This window comes from Rhincodon typus, chromosome 8 (genome assembly GCF_021869965.1).
Source record: "Rhincodon typus isolate 14 chromosome 8, sRhiTyp1.1, whole genome shotgun sequence".
Classification (NCBI taxonomy): domain Eukaryota; kingdom Metazoa; phylum Chordata; class Chondrichthyes; order Orectolobiformes; family Rhincodontidae; genus Rhincodon; species Rhincodon typus.
In genome coordinates, this window is record NC_063339.1 from 39,433,163 (window position 1) to 39,450,243 (window position 17,081).

At 40.1% G+C, this 17,081-nt stretch overlaps 1 protein-coding gene across 2 annotated transcripts in view; it reads right to left on the reverse strand.

The window, feature by feature from the left end:
* LOC109915354 (protein AHNAK2-like) overlaps positions 1–17,081 on the reverse strand; it is an 82,844-nt gene that overhangs the window by 18,605 nt on the left and 47,158 nt on the right. For both annotated transcript variants that reach the window (XM_048600340.1, XM_048600339.1), the window contains exon 6: positions 8,792–8,961. In XM_048600340.1, the coding sequence (XP_048456297.1) occupies positions 8,792–8,961 (170 nt within the window). The remainder of the gene's footprint in view (positions 1–8,791; positions 8,962–17,081) is intronic.

A 17,081-nucleotide genomic window follows, 5' to 3' on the forward strand; every position in this document is an offset into this window, starting at 1 on the left:
TGCTCCTATGATACTGCTTGGCCTGCTGTGTTCATCCAGCTCTACATCTTGTTATCTCATAATTAGCGATGGTGCATGTGTTTGAATGCAAAACTTAACTCACTTGTAAGGTTGACCTCTGTAACACATTTGTAGCTTTGTACTTATAAGTTACTTAATCTGCTCTGTAAATAGCCTAGATTTTTTGCTCAAAATCTTAATAGTGGGCACATGTACATGTTTATAGAAATACCCTTGTGAGCTACTTTTGATTATATGATCACGCTGCAATCAGTTTGATTTCCATACTCTTTTCTTGTGTTCATTGCAGACTTCGACTTCCCACAAACTGCAGTTTCATCTCATGTGTAATCTTATCTGTTGTAATTTTGAGCAGGATGAAAACTGTTTGCCTGTATGTTCCAGAAAAATAACTTCTCCCTCATGCACTTACTCTAATGCTTAGGAATTCCCAGTTGTCTAGCCTTTAGCCCTTTACTTAATATGATGGTAGGAAACTACCAATCTGTTCAATCACATCCTCATGATCATTTTTAATGTCCATGTCCCCATTAAAACTATCAGCCTTGCACCCTGGTTATAGATCTTGGTGTAGCCCTCATTTTCTGAAGTCCCCAGAGAGCTGGAGACTTGAATAATTATAACTGGCTTAACCTTTCTTTGTCAGATATGATTAGACTGGATAAAGCATTACCTGGCTCTGGCCTTGTCTTTCAAAATTGATCATTCTTCTAGGATCACTCTAGAATGCAAAGCTAACTCCTGAAACATCTTCTCCGCTCCAAATCCTCATCTTAAACCACACTGTCTGACTTCTCTTCATTTAATTTTAACTGCAAATGCAAGGAATTCATGCACGTCTCTGTTATAAAGAGTGAGACCATCTGTATCTACGTCTTCCCTTTTGTCACCCAAGTCCATTAGGTCAAACTTCACCCATCCAGGCCCCAAATTTGCAACTTTCTCCAGAATTTTTCTTATTTTGAATTGTGAGCTTTCAAGTTTGATTTATCCTTGACTGCCACCTGTTTCTCCCTTAACTCTATTTCCAACAAACTGCTAACAACCCAATTTCCCCTTCTGGCCCCAATTTTTGATGATGTTAACTTTTTCTGCTCCTAAAATTCAGGCCTCTTCCCCTTCAAATCTTCCAGTATCCACTCCTCCAAAAAAAAGTGTCTTTGCTACCTTTGTCCTTGAAAACTACCTCTGTTTTCTCTCTAAAGTCATACCACAGGTGCATGTTTGATTCCCTCCAATCAGTTTACTGCCCTTAACATTGTAATGAAACACCCTATCGATATTGCAAATGAAATCATTTTTGATTATGATCACAGTCCCTCCTTATCTTTTATGTCACTCTATAGCCTTCAACGTGGTCAACCATGCAACTTACTCCAAGGTCTCATCTTCATCATCCAGCTTAGTGGAATATCCTCTGTCCAGTTCCATTCTTAACTATCCATTTGGAGCCAGAAATTTACCTGTAATGACTGCCTTGTTGCATCTGGAGTTACTGAGGATCAACTAATGAATGCCCTCATCCACTTTATTTCTCAAGTGCATGCCGACCATTAGCATATCACACAAAACATCAAAATAAAATCAGTAATCACACCAATACTGCTACTTGCTTGATATCTAGTATTGGATGAACAGAAATATTCTCCAATTAAATATTTGGAAGTTTGAAACTACTGTCTTTGGTTCCCCCAACAAATTCTAAAATTTTGAGCTCTAATGTGGCACTGCAGTTGAGTTACTGAAGCCTCAATCTATTAGTATTTTGTCTGCATCACCACAAAACCACTTACTTCCATCCCCAAAACAGCCATTCACAATCTTTATCAACTATTTGGATGTGGGGACCAAGTGTAATGTTTCTGCATTTGCTGATGAGACAACAGCAAGTAGGAGTGTGAGTTGTGAAGAGAATACAAAAAAGGTTTAAAGTGAATTTGGACAGACTGAGTAACAGGGCAGGAAGAAGGCAGATATAATAAAATGTGGACATTCCCTACAATGTGGAAATAGGCCCTTTGACCCAACAAGTCCACACCGACCTTCAGAGCATCCCACCCAGACCCAACCCCACATAACCCACTGAATCTACACATCCTTGAACACTACAGGCAATGTAGCATGGCCAATCCACCTAGCCTGCGCATCTTTGGACAGTGGGAGAAAACCCACGCAGACACGAAGACAATGTGCAAACTCCACACAGACAGTCACCCGAGGGTGGAATTGAACACAGGTCCCTGGCGTGGTGAAGCAGCAGTGCTAACCACTGAGCCACCATGCTGCCTTTGTAGGAGGAATGGAGATGCAGAGTACTCCTTAAATGGTATGGGATTGAGAATGTTGATTACAAAGGGACCTGGCAGTCCTCATTTATAAGTCACTAAACGCTAAGAAAGTCAAAAACTATTGATTTGTTAGCCTTTATTAGAAGAGGATTTGAGCACAGGAGTAAAGAAGTCTTGCTGCAATTGTGTAGAGCATTGGTGAGTCTGGACTTGGAGTATTGTATAGAGTTTCATCTCCTAAGCTAAAGAAGGATACATTTGTGTGGAGGGTGCAGAAAAGATTCACCAGACTAATCCCTGAGATTGTGCAATTGTGCTTCGAGGACAGCTTGAGAGACTGATGGAGTCTGTATTCCACAGAGTTCAGAAGAATGAAAGGAGATCACAACGATTAATACAAATTCTTACAGGTCTCAACAGGGTAGATGCAGGATGGACATATCACTGACTTGGAGTAGTGAAGAGTGGAGGGTCATCTAGTGTACAGTCTTTGAATAAGAATTAGGGCTGAGATGAGGAAAGACTTCTTCACTCAGAGAGTGGTGAATTTCTGTAATTCAGAAACTCTAATTCTGTAACTCAGAAAGGTGTGGAAGCCCAGTCATTGGCTGTGTTCAAGACAGAGTGTGATAGATACCTACCCATTAAATATTTCAAGGGATATGTGGACAGTGCAGGCAGACGGTGTGATATTGAAGCTCAATGGCCCGAAAACCGTCTCACCACATCTGCTGCTGTAACTCTTCTTCATACCATTATCACCAGCTCCATGCCTTCATATCCATCTTCCTTCCTATATAAACTTGAGCTTTCCAAAATTCTGTTGACTGTGTCTTAAGTTCTCCACGTCCAGCTTACTGATCACCCAGAGTTCGCTACCTACATTGGCTCTCAGCTCAGCAAGACGTCAATTTTCAAAGATTTTCCTCATTTTTAAACTCTTGCATATCCTTGCCCCTCCTTACTTCAGTAACATTCATTGCACCCCACCCCCCCAAGCCCTCTGCATCTCATATCCCTTGTGCAGTCCCAATTTCAGTCCCTCCAGCATGGTGTGTTAGCCTTAAGCTGCTGAAGCTAGAAGCACTGGATTCTATCCCAAACCCATTCCCCTCCCTACTACAGTCTACTCCTTTAAGACCATCTTCAAAACCTACTTCATTAATTTTTTTTGCCATTCTTCTTGATAACCTTCTCTGTGGCTCAGAGGCAACTTTTGATTAATAAATCTTTTTTGAATTGCCTGGGGACCTTTTTCTATGTAAAACCACAATATAAATGTAATTTATATTCTCCAGATATTTTCAAAGCTGCAGAAAATGCCACAACTACAGACCACAGCTACAATGGTGGGCTCCATAGTGACACTGCAATTGCTATTTGAAGGCCCAGGAATTCTATTTTCAGCAAGATGATTTCACGGTAACCTCATGGAAGTACTGAGACTTGTTTTCCAATGTTTTTTGGTGGACTGCTGGATACATTTAGGGAGACCAAAGGATCTGATGGCACAACAATGAACTAGGTATGGAAACTGTGGTTGCAATACCTCTGGGCGTACAACTTGATCAACAAGTGACTAATGACTAAAATAAACTAATAAAGGGGGGAGAAAATTAATTGTGGAAGTAAATTGGCAAGAAATATAAAAACAAACAATCAGCAACAGTAATTATAGCTATATAGCTAGAGCTATACTCTAGAGTACAACCTAGAGCTATTCTCTATGAGTACACCTCATGGGGAGGTGACAGCCTAGTGGCATTATCGCTGAAATGTTAATTCAGAGGCCCAGGTAATGTTCTGGGGACTTGGGTTCAAATCCCACCGATGGATAAAAATCTGGATATGAGAGTCTGATGATGACCATGAATCTATTGTCGATTGTTGGAAAAACCCTTCTGGTTCAATAATGTCCTTTAAGGAAGGAAACTGCTATCCTTACCTGGTCTGGCCTGCATGTGACTCCAGACCAACAGCAATGTGGTTGACTCCTAACTGACCTCTGGGCAATTAGGGATGGGCAATAATTGCTGCCTAGCCAGCGACACCCTCATCCCATGAATGAATAAAGGAAAAAAATTAAAAAGAAAGAGAATAGTTAAATTAAGTGTGGGACTCATTGGGGAATGAAACTAGGGAATTGATAATGGGGAACAGGGAATGGCAGATAAGTAAAACTAATATTTTGCATCATTTTGCATGGTGGGATACACTATAAACATCCCAAAGATAAAAGGTATACTAGGTCCTGATGGTGGGAGGAGGGTGGAAATCATGTAATAGTCTCTATCACGAGGGACAAAGTATTTGATAAACATGTGGGACTGAGGGAAGACAAGTCTCCAGACGTAACGGCCTGCATCCAAGGTTTTATAGAGAAGTGCTGCGGAGATAGTGGAGGCACTGGTGAAACTATTCCAGAACTCATTGGATTCTGGGAAGGTTTCAGTGGATTGGAAAATTGTCCATGTAATACCCCTGTTATTGTAGTGAGGGATACAGAAAGCAGGATACCATAGGCCAGTTAGCTGAACATATGTCATTGGGAAAATGCTGGAGTCCATTATTAAGGAAGAAATAGCAAGAAGCTTCGAAAAGCTTAGTGCAATCAAACTGAGTCAACATGATTTTATGAAAAGAAAATCAAGTTTGACAAATTTGCCAGAGATCTTTGAGGAAATAACAAGCAGAGTTGTAAAGGGGAACCAGTAAACATAGTGTACTTAGATGATCAAAACATATTTGATAAAGTGCCACATAAAAAAATTATTGCACAAGATAAGACCTCACAACATTGGGGGGCATGGATTGAGGATTAATTAACACAGAATTCAGAGAGTTGGTATTAATAAGTCTATTTCACATTTGAAAATTTTTAACAAGTGGAGTGTCTCAAGGATCTGTCCTATGGCCTCAGCTATTTACTATCAATATTAATGGCTTGGAGGATAGGGCAGAGTATAATGTATCCAGATTTGCTGACAATACACAAAGGACAGAAGGGCATGTCGTGATGAGGACATAAGAAATCTGAAAGGACACACCAGCAGTCTTCAACTTCCAAACACTTGTACTTACGAATGAGATCCCATATTACAATTAGTTTCAAGGATCCAACATGTAAACATTCGCCAGTACAGATGAGTGTATTACACAGTACTGCATTGTGTCCCGACTTGCATACAAATTGACTCATAAATAAATGAATGTGCTCAGCAAACAAACCCATTGGGACCTGGGGACTGCTGGTATAAGTAGGTTTAATGAGTGGCAACAACTTGGCAGATGGTGTTTAATGCAGGGCAATGTGAGGTCAGTGCTTTGATAGGAAGCACCAAAAGGCAGACTATTATTTAAATGGAGAAAGACTCCAAAAAGGAGTAGCTGGTTGTTCTTGTGCATGAAACACCAAACGTTAGCATGCCAGATACTTAAGATGATGAACGAAATTTATTATTAGGGGGCTGGAGTTTAAAAATGGGAAAATCTTGTTAAAGATGTACAGGGTGTTGGTGAGGCCATCCCTGGAGTATTGTGTACAGTTTTGGTCTTGTATTTTAAAAAGAGTATAAAAAATTACATCGAGAGCTGTTCAAAAGAGATTTACCCGGCTGTTTCCTGGGATGACAGGGTTGACTTATCAAGAACAGCTAAACAGGTTAGGCCTTTATTAATTACGATTCATAAAAAATAGGGGCAATCTTATTGAAGCATAAGGGATTCTGGGGTGTCTTGACAGGATAGTTGATGAGATGATGTTTCCATTAGGGGTGGAAAGTCAAACAAGAGACATAGTTGCAAAATGAGGGGATACTCATTTAAAAATGTTAATTAATTTCCTCTCCCAGAGGTATTGAAAATCTGGAATTGTCATATAGTTGTGGAGTTGTAGATCACTGAAGATATTTAAAGAGGAGATACATAAAATTTTGAAATATCAGGGAGTTGTCAATTATGCTGAGCTGACGTGAAAGAGGAATTGATGCCTTTGGCAGATCAGCCATCATCTTGTTGAATGGCAGGGCAGGCTCAAGGGGTCAAGTGGCCTGCTCCTGCTCCTATTTCTTATGTACAAGCAAGTGGAGCAGAGCCCGATAGAGGGGAAGCTCTGTGAAGACTAAAGAGGTGCAGGGTTCTTTGAGTAAGGTTGTGCCCACCATCAGTTCTCAAGTGCAGTTCCCTTAGCTTCATCGAACCCTGCGGCAATACTTGAGCTGAGTCTGATTCAACAAGGAGCTTACTTGTACCACCTCCTTCAATACAACATGAAGCCTTATACGATGGCAAGAATGGGCCTAGCAGAGTCTGTAAAGGTTGCAGTGGCATTGAACTTCTATACATCTGGATCTTATCATGTGGGAGGGGATGATGTAGCCAACCTCTGCCCATATACCATGCAAGACTGCACCCAGGATGTGATGAAGATGGTCTGTATTGGGAGTGGTGAATGTATCAGAGAAACAGGACCTAAGGAATCTTGACTCTTCTAAATAAGCTGCATGGATAAAGCTACCTTCATTTTGAAGCAGTCTGCTATTCCTGCGCTCTTTGCAATTCCACAGGGAACCATAGCGTGGCTATTTGGAAACAAAAAGTACCTCCTATACAGAGCAGGTGGCCACTGATTACCCTCTTCCCATGCATGGGAATTATCTACAATAAGAGCTATGGAGTGATCAGGAGCATCATGGAGGAGACTACTGGCATGCTGGAGTAACTCTTCTAGTACCTAGCTCACTCACAAACAGCCTTCCAGTCATAACACCATAAGACCTAGGAGCAGAAATTAGGCCATTCAGCCCATCGAGTCTGCTCCGCCTTTCAATCATGGCTGATAAGTTCCTCAACCCCATTCTCCTGCTTTCTCCCCGTAACCCTTGATCCCCTTGATAATCAAGAACATATCTATCTCAGTCTTAAATGTACTCAATGACCTGGCCTCCACAGCCTTCTGTAGCAGTGAATTCCATAGATTCACCACTCTCTGGCTGAAGAAGTTTCTCCTTATCTCCGTTCTAAAAGGTCTTCCCTTTACTCTAAGCCTGTGCCCTCGGATCCTAGTCTCTCCTACCAATGGAAACATCTTCCCAACGTCCACTTTGTCCAGGCCATTCAGGATTCTGTAAGTTTCAATTAGGTCCCCCCTCATCCTTCTAAGCTCCAATGAGTATAGTCCCAGAGTCCTCAAACGTTCCTCATATGTTAAGCTTTCCATTCCTGGGACCATTCTTGTGAACCTCCTCTGAACTTGCTCCAGGGCCAGTACATTCTTCCTGAGATATGGGGCCCAAAACTGCACACAATACTCCACATGATGGAGCCTTATAAAGCCTCAGTAGTACATCCCTGCTTTTATATTCAAGTCCTCTCAAAATAAATGCCAACATTGCATTTGCCTTCCTGACTACTGACTCAACCTGCAAGTTTACCTTGAGAGAAACACTTTCAAGTATGTTAAAGTCTGTGGTGGTCTGCTGCAATCTCCATACATCACAAAGCCACAGAATTCTCTGTCAGGTATCTCATGAGGAGAAGGAGGAAGAGTGAAGGCAGGACATAGTACTACTCAACTCATCATCTTTCCATTTGCCTAGAAGTCCACAAAGGTATTGCATTCCCCCACCCCACTCCCCACCCCTGGTATAGTCCCGCTGAAAAATGGAAAAAGGTGATGTCGTAAGACAATGAAAGAAAAAACATACTACAGAGTATCCTAAATAAATATTGCAGACATTCAAACTAAATTTGCTACAACAGAAATGAACTTTATGGAGGTGAGACCAAATTAAGTAGGTTTTAGGTGCTTTTATAAAATTGACATGCCTACTGATAGATGTCACATGTTCAATCCTCTACTCTCCTTGAGCTGCCTGGCATATTAGAGAATAATGGCCATTCTGGCAATTAATAGCCTGATTCATATAAACTCCCTTTGTTCATTCAGTAATACATCTTGGAAGAGTCTCCCTATTCTAGAACACAGAGAATGCATGTGAGAAAGAGATTTAAAACATATGGCTGTGATTATTTTTAAAAATAGTAAAGCAGGCTAGATAAACTGAATAGCCTACCAGTGTTCCTGTGATCTTAACCTAGTAGTTAGTGATAAATGTCAAGACCTGTCTGAAAACAGTAACCAGTGAAATATTACAGATAATTGTTCTTCTAAATAGCTTTCACCAATTGTCATCTTCTGCAAGGTGAACTTAAAAAGTCTATCTATCCTCTACTGAACTACATCAAGGATGAATAACGAACCATATTTTAAGAGTGAGTAGAATTTAAGTGGTAATCTTTTTCTCACTGTGAATGTCCTGCCTTACTGTCCTCTCAGTGTTGTTTCTGCCTTGTACAGTAGTACTCATATTAAAAACTGCCAACAGAATGTACTTAACTATATATTTTTAAGTAATTTCTAAAGAAATAACATTAACAGTAGAAATAGTGAACAACTGATATTTAATGGAAAATAGACCCACCACAATAGGTTTACTTCCTTTTACTTCAACTGCCTCTGATCCTATTGTGTCATATATTGTTCGTTTCAGGCAGTATTTCATTTTGTATGGTTCTGAGTACTGCAAAATCTTGAGTGCGTCCTCATATTTGACATTATCAAAATAAATTGTAGCACTGATAAGTTGGTCACCTGATGGAAAACAAAATCATACACAAGGTTAAATAGTGATCAGACCCCAAAGTGATTTTAAGTCTTTTCAATTTCTTTGGCAAAGTTCCTTAGTTAAGGTACTATCTGGTACAGTAAGCCCTACTGCATTTGGCACAAACAGAATGAAAACATACCTTTACTGGAAAACATGAATGGGAACTATTGTAACTGCTGCATTTGGGTATGAAAGAGTGAATACAGCAGAAAGCCATGCACACCACCCACAATAATAATGTCATTTGAACTTGTGGATGTATGGCTTGGGGAGTAAAACTTAATATCTGATCCTCTTCATTGTCTCTTTAACAACATTTATCACATCAGTGTAACCTGTGTGATGTAAGTTGTGTAATTTATATTGCTTATTTTTTATCTATGAATTTTTACTTTAAACTAGCATGGAATATGGATTTTCCCACATTCTCTGTTTGAAGGGCTATTGTGATTAACTTGCGACTGTTTCTGTAGAGATAGTAGGAACTGCCGATGCTGGAGAATCTGAGACAACAAGGTGTAGAGCTGGATGAGCACAGCAGGCCAAGCAGCATCAGAGGAGCAGGAAAGCTGACGTTTTGGGTCTAGACCCTTCCCGAAACGTCAGCCTTCCTGCTCCTCTGATGCTGCTTGGCCTGCTGTGTTCATCTAGCTCTACACCTTGTTGTCACTGTTTCTGTACACCTGGTTATTTCTTTTAATATACAGTGTGAGAGAAAGACATCCTCAAGAGTAATGGGAAATTTTTGCCATTGAGAGAATTTACAAAGTGAACCAAGTAAACAGTGTAGTATATTAAGTTTTCAGAAAGAAGATTCTAGAATTGTTTTGGATTTAGGGGAAACATCCAGAGCTTGAAGAAAAGGGGATTTTAAATTTCAATTTGGGCAGTTCTACAGGGTTCTTAGTGGAAGCTGAACATGTAAAACAATTTCTCCTGAGAAAGGGAAAAGATACTTTAGAATTGTTAACCTATATTGCCTCAGTATAACGAGTTTAGTTTGAAAATCCCAGAACAGAAATATTTGGTTAAAGCCCTGAAGGGGTTATATGAAGCTCAGTATGCTTAAGCTCAGTTACATGATGAATCTATCAGATTCACATGACTAGGAATTGAAGCCATAGCTAAGTCAAGCATTATGTGGGATTGAAAAGGACATCTCTCTGGTATTTGTGAACTATAATTTGATACTATTGGGATTAATAGGATTGTATTCTTATTGTGTGTTTCTAAGTATTTATACATGTGTTATATGTAAGTAGTTTGGTTTATTCTATCTTCATTTCTTTTGCATAATCAACTTTTTTTTTGTCAAAACCATACCTGCAATATCATGTGCTAGTATTTCAGTCAGAGACCACCTTGTTAAAAAAGGAAAAGAAACAAAACAAAATGTGATCTATCAAACTAGATTTTAGTCTGGGATCTAACTTGTCCAGTAATAACATCAACTGCCATAATAACACCTGTATCTAGTTGCTAACATGCAATCAACTACTCCTTGTTCAATATAAGAGCCTTTTCTAGTTAGGCCAATACTTGATCTACTGTACTGCTCTAAATACCCATTTAAAGAGGATGATGGCAGCAAACCTATCGCATGATGATATGCAGGCACAGTTTAGTTGCACATACAACAGTAACCTCTGAACATGGTAAACTATCATTTTGTTTCTGCAAGTAGTAGAAATGTATAAATGTCTTGACAATATATTAATTTGGCTGAGATAATATCACTCTAGCCTCTGACTCAAAGGATAGTCAATTCAGGCCTATCCCAGGGTTTGAGTACATAATTTAAGCAGTAAAATATGGAGGGGTGTACTGCATTGTCAGATGTGTGATCTTTCAGATTAGACCTGTAGCTGAAGCCCTAGCGGTTTGTTGTGGTCGCTATAAAAGATTCTGCGGTACTGTTCCAGAGGAGAAAGGAATCCTTTTCTCCCATTATTGCTCCCTCGACCAATACCAAACTCAAATCTACTGGGTCACTGGTATTATCTCTGGAACATATTGTGAATGATTTGTTGTTTTACTGACATTTATTAGACATCCAGCGGATGTTTTCCCCTGTGGGGCAATCTAGAATAAGAGATCATAGTTTTAAGTTAAGGGGTGGCAGGTTGAAACTGAGATGAGGAAGAATTACTTCTCTCAAAGGGTCGTGAATCTGTGGAATTTACTGGATACTGGGACACTGAATAACTTTGAGGAGATTTTTAAGCAGTCATGGGTTAAAGGATTCTGGAGAGTGGACAGTTAAGTGGAGTTAAGGCCAAGGTAAGATCAGCCATGTTTTTGTTAAATAGCAGAGCAGGCTCAAGGGGCTGACTTGCCTACTCCTGCTCTTGGTTCTTATGTTCATATGCACTTATTTTCTATTCTCAGCTAGCCTGAGAGGTGCTAGTGGACTTTCTTTAGAACTGAATGATTGTTATGTCACTCACTTAGCTAAGACTGACTAGGTTGAAGTTGGACAGGAGCCAAATGAAAGCTTGGTTAGGTATATCAGGATGTAAAGTTTCCTTCTCGTAAAGGACATAATGAACCAACAGTATCACTTTTACTGACAACAAGCTATTGATATTAAGGCTGTTTGGCTTTAGGCTGAACACAAATTCTCAAATTGCTATCCTGGAATTTCATGTTCTCTAACTATTAGTCCAGGCCTCTGGATTACTAGCTCAGTAAAATGACCACTGTAGTCATTGTTATTTACATATCTACAATGATTGCATGTAAAAAGGTATTTGTTGGAGGCAAAACAATTAAGAATGCAAGATATAATAAATTGCATTACTTCCATCAATAAAATAGAATGAATAGGCCTAGTTATAATTGAAGAAAAGAAGATCTAATTTTACATTTTGTAAATCATAATTCCAGGTACTTTTATATATAGAACCATTGTCAGTAAAATTGCAGCATGGGTAGAGAATTATTGATGAAATCTAACCAAATATAAAATTGCTATAACAGAGTATGTATTGTTTGTTTTCTTGGTGTTAATGTTCACAGGGATCTTTGATCTTTAGTGAGTAGTTTTCTTTATTTGAATTGAAGTTACTTTGCTTAAATTAAAAAGCAGGCTTTCCTTTGATAGAATGAACTTATTTTCTCCTTCCTAAAGATTTGCATAAGTGCAATCAATATGTTTATATCTTGCTATGGAATCAAACTTTGGCTCAGATATGGCTCAGATTGGTTGTGAAGTGGTGGCACTAGTTTCTGACTTCAAAGAAAGTTACCTACAAATATGTAATGATCTCTGTAATGCAGATTTCCCTTTTCACATTGGTTTGAATTTGTTGCCAAGTCAAGAAAATCTCCAGAGGTCCAACAAAATGCTGCCATCCAGTAGGACAAGCAACCAATCACATTGACATAACACAGTGTGGAGCTGGAGGAACACAGCAGGTCAGGCACCATCAGAAGAGCAGGAAAGTTGATGTTTCAGGTCGGGACCCTTCTTCAGAAATGGAGGGGGAAGGGAGCTCAGAAATACATAGAGAGAGAGGAAGGGTGGGGCTGGGGAAGGTAGGTGGGATGGCGATAGGTGAGTGCAGGTAGGGAATGGTGGGGATTGGTCAGTGAGGTGGGAGGGGCCGATAGGTGGGAGAGAAGACGGACGGGTTGTGTTAGGTCAAGGGAATAGGAGGGAAGGTTGGTCATGGGATGAGGCTGGGGTGGGGAGATTTTGAAAATGGTGAATTCCATGTTTAGGCCACTGGGATGTAGGCTTCCAAGGCAGAATATGAGATGCTGCACCTCCAGTTTGCGGGTGGCATCATTGTGACACTGGAGGAGGCCCAGGATGGACATGTCACACAGGGAGTGGGAGGGGGAGCTAAAATGGTTCGCAACTGGAAGGTGTTGTCATTTGTCGCAAACAGAGCACAGATGCTCTACAAAACAGTCTCTGAGCCTCCGCTTGGTCTCACCAATGTAGAGGAGAACACAGTGGGAGCAGCGGATGCAGTAGACCACATTGACGGATGTGTAGGTGAACACCTGTCTAATGTGGAAGGTTTGTTTGGTGCTTTGAATGGTGGTGAGGGAGGAGGTGTAGGGACAGGTGTAGCACTTCCTGCGGTTGCAGGGAAAGGTGCCGGCGGTGTTGGGGTTAGTGGGGATTGTCAGCAAACCAGGATATAAAATGATTATCTCGAATTATCTTGTATAAAATAAAATGGCTGATTGGTATGCACACATTAGAAGTAGAGACACCATAAACATTTTTAAAATTATATCAAAACCTGAACATTTTTACAGGATGCAGAATGTTTACCTTATACATGGATGAAATTAATATTCCAGGGCCCAAGAGGTTCTTCAGCAACAGTTATAAAATTAAAAACGCAATTATATTTAATTAATAATAAGTAATTCTTGAGTAAGATTTTAACTGTGATATTAGAGCATAAAAGGGAAAGTTTATGTCAGTTTTCTGATTTCTAGTGGGTTACAGTGAGGATGAAGTGAAATAAACTGTCTTAAGGGGAATTCCTGATAGGAATTTCTAGATTTCTAGTTAACTGCGCATGTGTGAAACAGAGAAATATAGATATTAGGAGTAGGAGTCCTATAACCTCGCTCCACCATTCAATATGATCATTGCTGATCCTCTACCTCAATCGCCTTATTCCCACTTTCTCTCCATACCCCTTGATGCCCTTCATATTTCAAAATGTTATCAATTTCCTTTTTTAAATAGGCTCGGTGACCCTGACTCCACAGACTCCTTTGGAAGTGAATTCCACAGATTGACCTTTCTTTGAGTGAAGAAATGTTTCTTTATGTCAGTCCTAAATGGCCTATACTGAGACTGTGACTTAACGAGGGAAACATCCTTCCTGCATCTAGACTGTCTAAGCCTGTTAGAATTAAGTATGGACTTCGGAAATGGTTGTCAGTTTAAGAGAACTAATGACCTCAAACATGTTTCAATGTTGTTACTATCACATGGTCCAGGCCTCAGCCTTGCTTTCTATAATACTTGTACTGACATATTATTTTTCTATAATTTAGCAGTACTAAGTTGACATTAAGTGATATTTACAGCATTATAAATTTTGGCAATTGCCTTTTTTCCAAAGTTACACCAGCTGTTCTGTGCGAATAAGCCTTCGTATGCTGATCACAATTCAGTAAGCTTTAAGGTACTGATGGATAGAGATAAGCGTAGTTGTCAGGTGTAAGTGCTAAATTGAGGGAAGGCTAATTACAACAATATTAGGCAGGAACTGAAGAATGTAGATTGGAGGCAGATGTTTGAGGGCAAATCAACATCTGGTATCTGGCAAGTGTAAGTTGCTGGGAATGCAGGGCTGGCACATTCCGAAAAGGATGAAGGATAAGCATGGCAAGTTTAGGGAACCTTGGATAACGAGAGATATTGTGAGCCTAATCAAAAGGAAAAAGGAAGCATATATCAAGGCTAGGGGGCTGGGAACTCACGAAGCAAGGGTGGAATACACGGAAAGTCAAAAGAAATTTAAACAAAGAGTCAGGAGAGCTAAAAGGGGTCATAAAAAGTCATTGGCCAACAGGATTAAGGAAAATCCCAAGGCTTTTTATACATATATAAAGAGCAAGAGGGTAGCCAGGGAGAGGGTTGGCCCTCTCAAGGACAGGGAATGAAATTTATCTGTGGAGCCAGAGGAAATGGGCGAGGTATTAAATGAATACTTTGCGTCAGTATTCACCATAGAGAAGGACTTGGTAGATGGTAAGTCTGGGGAAGGGTGTGTAGATAGTTTGGGTCATGTTGAAATCAAAAGGGAGGAGGTATTGGGGGTCTTGAAAAACATTAAGGTAGACAAGTCTCCAGGGCCTGATGGGATATACCCCAGAATACTGAGAGAGGCAAGGGAGGAAATTGCTGGGGCCTTGAGGGAAATCTTTGTATCCTCACTGGTTACAGGGGAGGTCCCAGAGGATTGGAGAATAGCCAATGTGTTCCTTTGTTTAAGAAGGGTGGCAGGGATAATCCAGCTAATTACAAGCTGGTGAGCCTTTCATCAGTGGTAGGGAAATTATTGGAGAGGATTCGTCGAGACAGGATTTACTCCCACTTGGAAATAAGTGGGCGTATTAGCAAGAGGCAACATGATTTTGTGAAGGGGAGGTTGTGTCTCACTAAATTGGTTGAGTTTTTTGAGAAAGTAACGAAGATGATCGATGAGGGTAGGGCAGTGGATGCTGTCTACATGGAGTTCAGTAAGGCCTTTGACAAGGTCCCTCATGGCAGGCTGATACAGAAGGTAAAGTGGCATGGGGTCAGAGGTGAGCTTGCAAGATGGATAAAAAAAACTGGCTTGGTCATAAAAGACAGAGGGTAGCAGTAGAAGTATGCGTTTCTGAATGGAAGGCTGTGACTAGTGGCGCTCCTCAGTGATCAGTGCTGGGACCTTTGCTATTTGTAATATATATAAATTATTTGGAGGAAAATGTAACTGGTCTGATTAGTAAGTTTGCTGATGACACAAAGGTTGGTGGAATTGCAGATAGCGATGAAGACCGACAAAGGATACAACAGAATATAGATCGGTTGGTGCCTTGGGCAGAGAGATGGCAGATAGATTTTAATCTGGAAAAATATGAGGTAATGCAATTTGAAAGGTCTAATCCCATTGGAAAATATACAGTAAATGGCAGAACCTTTAAGAGTATTGATAGGCAGAGAGATCTGGGTGTATAGGTACACAGGTCACTGAAAGTGGCAATGCAGGTAGAAAAGGTAGTCAACAAGGCGTACGGCATGCTTGCCTTCATCGGCCAGGGCACTGAGTCTAAAAATTGGCAGATAATGTTGCAGCTTTACAGAACCTTAGTTCGGCCACATTTGGAATATTGTGTTCAATTCTGGTCACCACACTACCAGAAGGATGTGGTGGCTTTGGAGAGGGTACAGAAAAGATTTACGAGGATGTTGCCTGGTATGGAGGGCCTTAACTATGAGGAGATGTTAGAGAAACTTGGGTTGTTCTCACTGGAACGACGGAGATTGAGGGATGACCTGATAGAGGATACAAGATTATGAAAGGCATGGACAGTCAGAAGCTTTTTTCCAGGGTGAAAGAATCAGTTACCAGGGGCCATAGGTTTAAGGTGTGAGGGGCAAGGTTTAAAGGTGATGTACGAGGCAAGTTTTTTATACAGAGGGTGGTGGGTGCCTGGAACTCGCTGCCAGGGGAGGTAGTAGAAGCAGATATGATAGTGACTTTTAAAGGGCATCTTGACAAATACATGAATAGGATGGGAATAGAGGGATACGGTCCCCGGAAGAGACGGGGGTTTTAGTTGTGATGGGCAGCATGTCAGTGCACACCTGGAGGGCCAAAGGGCCTGTTCTTGTGAGTAATTTTCTTTGTTCTTTGTTCTTTGTATTTGCACAAGTAAGGTTTGTTTTTTCATATTTAGGCTGTGTGGAGCTGCAACTTGAGGAATAAGAATTATCCAATTTACAGTAATAAATCTGTTGGATTTAACATAGCTGCATAACATGCTCTCAGATTCTCTTAAAATGATAGCTATCATCATACAAATCAGAGTATTACAGAGTAAAGTCATGAATAACTTTGTTATACTATTTTATGAAGTTCTAGTTATCACACTATGTGTTGATAATGCTATATTTCATGTCAGATGTAGACTAGAAAATTCAGACAATGAATCGCCTGGGATTTTTCATAGTAAGGTACTTCAGATTCTGCATTACCCTTTAAAAGTATTCAATTAAATTCTTTCTTCTACTTTTCACCAGAGACATTAGTCTGCTTAAAATGAAATAGCAAAGAAATGTAGATGGGTGAGTTAAATGTAATGATTGCTGATTACATTAGAAGATGGACAGTACGTTTGCATGATGTTGGCTTGTTTGTTATTTTTCTACAGATCATAAGTTATGCATGGACTGAAAAATGTCACCCCAATGCATTAACAACTTATATACTCACATTTCTAATGTAATAGTCTACTAATTCCACAGAATACCTGAATATGATCACTTAGTACTTTCTTCTCTTTTATCATGTCCTTGCTTGAAGATGATCTGGATTCTCCTGACTATAATAGCTTCAGCAGAAGCTTGGCAGAAACCCTA